This window comes from Haliaeetus leucocephalus, unplaced genomic scaffold (assembly GCF_000737465.1).
Source record: "Haliaeetus leucocephalus isolate CR32 unplaced genomic scaffold, Haliaeetus_leucocephalus-4.0 Scaffold906, whole genome shotgun sequence".
Classification (NCBI taxonomy): Eukaryota; Metazoa; Chordata; class Aves; order Accipitriformes; family Accipitridae; genus Haliaeetus; species Haliaeetus leucocephalus.
The window spans coordinates 1,109,643-1,112,921 of NW_010973342.1; the positions used below are offsets into that span (position 1 = coordinate 1,109,643).

Here is a 3,279-nt window from a genome sequence, read left to right on the forward strand (position 1 = left end):
TGGGGGGGTAACCCCGGGGCGGGGGTCCTACCGCGCAGCGCATGGCAGTGGCACTGCCTGCTCTCTCCCCACAGCGCTGCCCCCGATGGCACTGCCTTGCTGTGTCCCCACGGCGCTGCCCTGCTCTGACCTCCCGGTTCTGACTGCTCTCTTCGTATGGCACTGCCCTGCTCTGTCCCCACGGCTCTGCCCTGCTCTGTCCCCACGGCTCTGCCCCCGATGGCACTGCCAGCTCTGTCCCACCGATGGCTCTGACCCCAACAGCACTGACCTGCTCTACCCTCCTTGTCACTGTCCCAGTGGCACTCCCTGCTCTGCCTAATCCCCAGGGAGGGCCTGGGGGCTGGCACAGCACAGCACAGCCCGGCCAGGCCAGGTAGGTGCTATGCCAGCAGCTTCTGGAGAGGAAGAGTGGCTAATTGAAACCTTTCCGTCTTTTTTGACTCACAGAGTGCCGCCCTCCACCCACAGCGCTTGATCAAGGCTCCATGAACAACTGCAGGAAGGGTAAAAGGCACTGCAATGCTGCACCCAAGTTAATCCCCCCCGACGAGCAGCCAGGGGCTCTTAGTGCACACACCCCTGCAACACACACACAAATACAAGGCATTTCCCACCCAGGCCACATCCCTGACACATCTGCCCCGAAATCACCATTTGCAAAAAGCTCTGGCCACTGCTGCACAGGGGTCAAGCACATGGCTGCTGCTTACAGCGCACTTTCCTAAGCCAGTGACCAAATACTTTACCCCCAACCTCCTCCTCACCCCCCCCAGGTCCAACCCAGAGCCGGACAACTTTGGAAGCACGGGGAGATCCGGGGAGGTAGCATGAAATGTGTTCACTACCCTAAGCCCCAGGCTGAACTGGGAAGCAGGGAAGATGGAGAGGAGACACCAGGCGTGTCCCAGAAGATGGGGGCTGTTCAGGGTGTGCTGTACCCTCCCACTGCCCCGGGGTCCTGATGGAAAAGACGTAGGGGTTCAGGTGAGCTGGGAAAGGGAAGACCGCACTGCAGCTGGCAGCCTCGGAAGGCAACCCCGAGGTCATTGCAGTGAAGCGGCACCATCGCAGCCTCAGTGTCCCACCAAGCCCTGCCTGCTCGCTCCAGTGTCCCACTGCAGCGGGCACCCACCGGGCTGCACAGGAGGCTCTGTGGCACCTGCGCTCAGCCCCGTGCCCGGAGAGGACCCGTGCCCCATTCATGCTCAAATTGAAGAGAGGGAGAGAAGAGTGGAAACTCTCAGCTTAGCCTGTGGAAAGAGCGGAGCATGGACAGGCCATGAAGCCTCCAGGCTGGGTGCTAAGGGACAAGGTGCATCTATGCAGGGACGTGACTGCGAGGCCGCATTTCTTTCGAAGAGGAAATCAATGACAGCCCGGGTTCCCAGGAGAGCCAGCTGCCCGGGTCTGCCTCCAGCCTGCGTGCCACACACAGGGGTAGGATGGAGAAGCGCAGCTGGCAGGGGCTAGCCAGCCCCACCGGCCTCACTTTTTTTCCTTCAGTCTAGAATATGAGTGCAGGCTGCAGCCCCAGAGGTGGACAACCCCCGGGCAAAGGTTCCGGCTGATCCTCCCGCCGTACGCGCTCCCTGCCGGGGAGACAATGAAGGCGCATGGGGAGCCCGGGGGGAGCCAGGGGCAGAGCCGGGGTCGGGGCAGAGCCGGGGGCTGGGCCTGGGACAGGCTCCCGGGAGTTTTTCCCCGGCGAGCCCAGAAGTGTAGCGGGGGCTGCTTTGTTCCGGGGGGCGGCGGGGAGGCGCCGAGGGGGCCCGGGATCGCCCTCCAGCCCACCCGGCAGGGGCAGCGTTTTACCGGCAGGGAGGGAAACTCATCGCCATCACTTACGAAGGGAAACGATTTCGGGGGTCGCCCCCCCGCCCCCCGCCCCCACCAAGCTCAGACAAGTGAGATAGTTTAGGGGCCAGCCGGGCTCCTCCGATAGCATCACCGTGCCGGGGAGGAGGGGTGCGTGCCTCCCCGACCTTCCGTGCCGAAACTCCCCCGCGAAGGCGGCCCCCGTCCCCCCCGCGCCGGCGAGCGGGGCTCTGCGGCACGGCACGGCACGGCACGGCTCGGCTCGGCTCACCCCGGCACGGCTCACCCGGCCCGCGGGGGCGACGGCTCCCGCCCCCCCGGGCCCGGGGCCCCGCTCACCTGCCCATTGTCCTGGCCCTGCAGCAGCTCTTTCCCCACGGGGTATCTGATCTCCACGCCCGGGGTCTTGTCCTCCCGGTCTCCCGGGGAGCTGATGACGGAGCCGGAGACCTCGCTGATGTCGCTGGCGGTCTCGCTGTAGTTGTCCCCTCCGTCCAGCATGTCGTGCCGACTGCCGCTCCGCGGGGTCCGGGACCCCTTCTTCCCCACGCTGTAGGCGTCGAAGTCGATGGTTTTGTTCTCGTAGGCCCCCTCCACGGAGGCGAACATCCCCCCGTATTTCTGCCGCGGCGTCTGGGCTGTCGTACCCGGCCTAGCTAGATACACAGGCAGGTCATCTTCTTTATTCCAGTTCCTCTTTCTCTCGGCCATTCTCGCTGTCCGGATCTCTCCCTCCCTCCCTCTCTCTCTGCCTCCCACTTCTCTGCACCTTCTACTACCGGGATAGGCTGCTAGTGACCATAAAAATGAATGGATGGATGCAGCAGTGGCGGAGCTGGGTTGGCTGGTGGGATCTTTCCCTTAGGGAGATGCAAGCGTTAACTTCCCTCCCCCCACCCACCCCCCGGAAAAAAAAAAAGAAAAAAAAAAGAAAAATAAGAGAGAAAGAGAGAGAAAGAAATAAATCCAAGCGGGATTTAAAAATAGCCGTGTTAGTAAAGAGCACGTGAAAATAAAGTACAAAGAGCGGAGAGGAGAGGGTGGCAGAGGCAGGTGATTGGAAAGCCCTTGACGAATAGGAAGAGCAGCAGCAATTCCCAGAGCAAGGACCGCAGTGCACACGCTCCCCCGGTATAAAGAATGAGCCGGGGGGCGGGAGGCAGGGGGAGGAGGGAGCCCGCTGCATGCACACACAGCCGGGGCAAACGGGGTCCTTCCCGGCGGGCGGACGCCAGTCACCTGCTGCTACGTGGCTTCAGGGGGGGAAGGAAAAAAAAAAAAAAAAAGAGGGGAAAAAAAAAAAAGCGCCCCAAATCTCCCCAGCCCCCCCGGGCGAGCCGGAGGGAGTTTCTCCCACTTTGCACACTCGCATTCCCCCCGCCTCCCTCCGCAGGAGGAGGCTGCGGCGGTGCCCGGGCGGGGGTGGGGGGCGCGGCCGCGGCAGGCCGCGGGGCGGGGGGG

The 3,279-nt window shown here is 63.3% G+C and overlaps 1 protein-coding gene across 1 annotated transcript in view; it reads right to left on the reverse strand.

The window, feature by feature from the left end:
- Positions 1 to 2,907, reverse strand: part of CRMP1 (collapsin response mediator protein 1) — a 51,045-nt gene extending 48,138 nt beyond the window's left edge. Inside the window, exon 1 of the mRNA XM_010583464.1 lies at positions 2,158 to 2,907. Within this exon, the coding sequence (XP_010581766.1) occupies positions 2,158 to 2,529 (372 nt within the window). The 5' untranslated portion in view covers positions 2,530 to 2,907. The remainder of the gene's footprint in view (positions 1 to 2,157) is intronic.
- Positions 2,908 to 3,279: the final 372 nt, after the last annotated feature.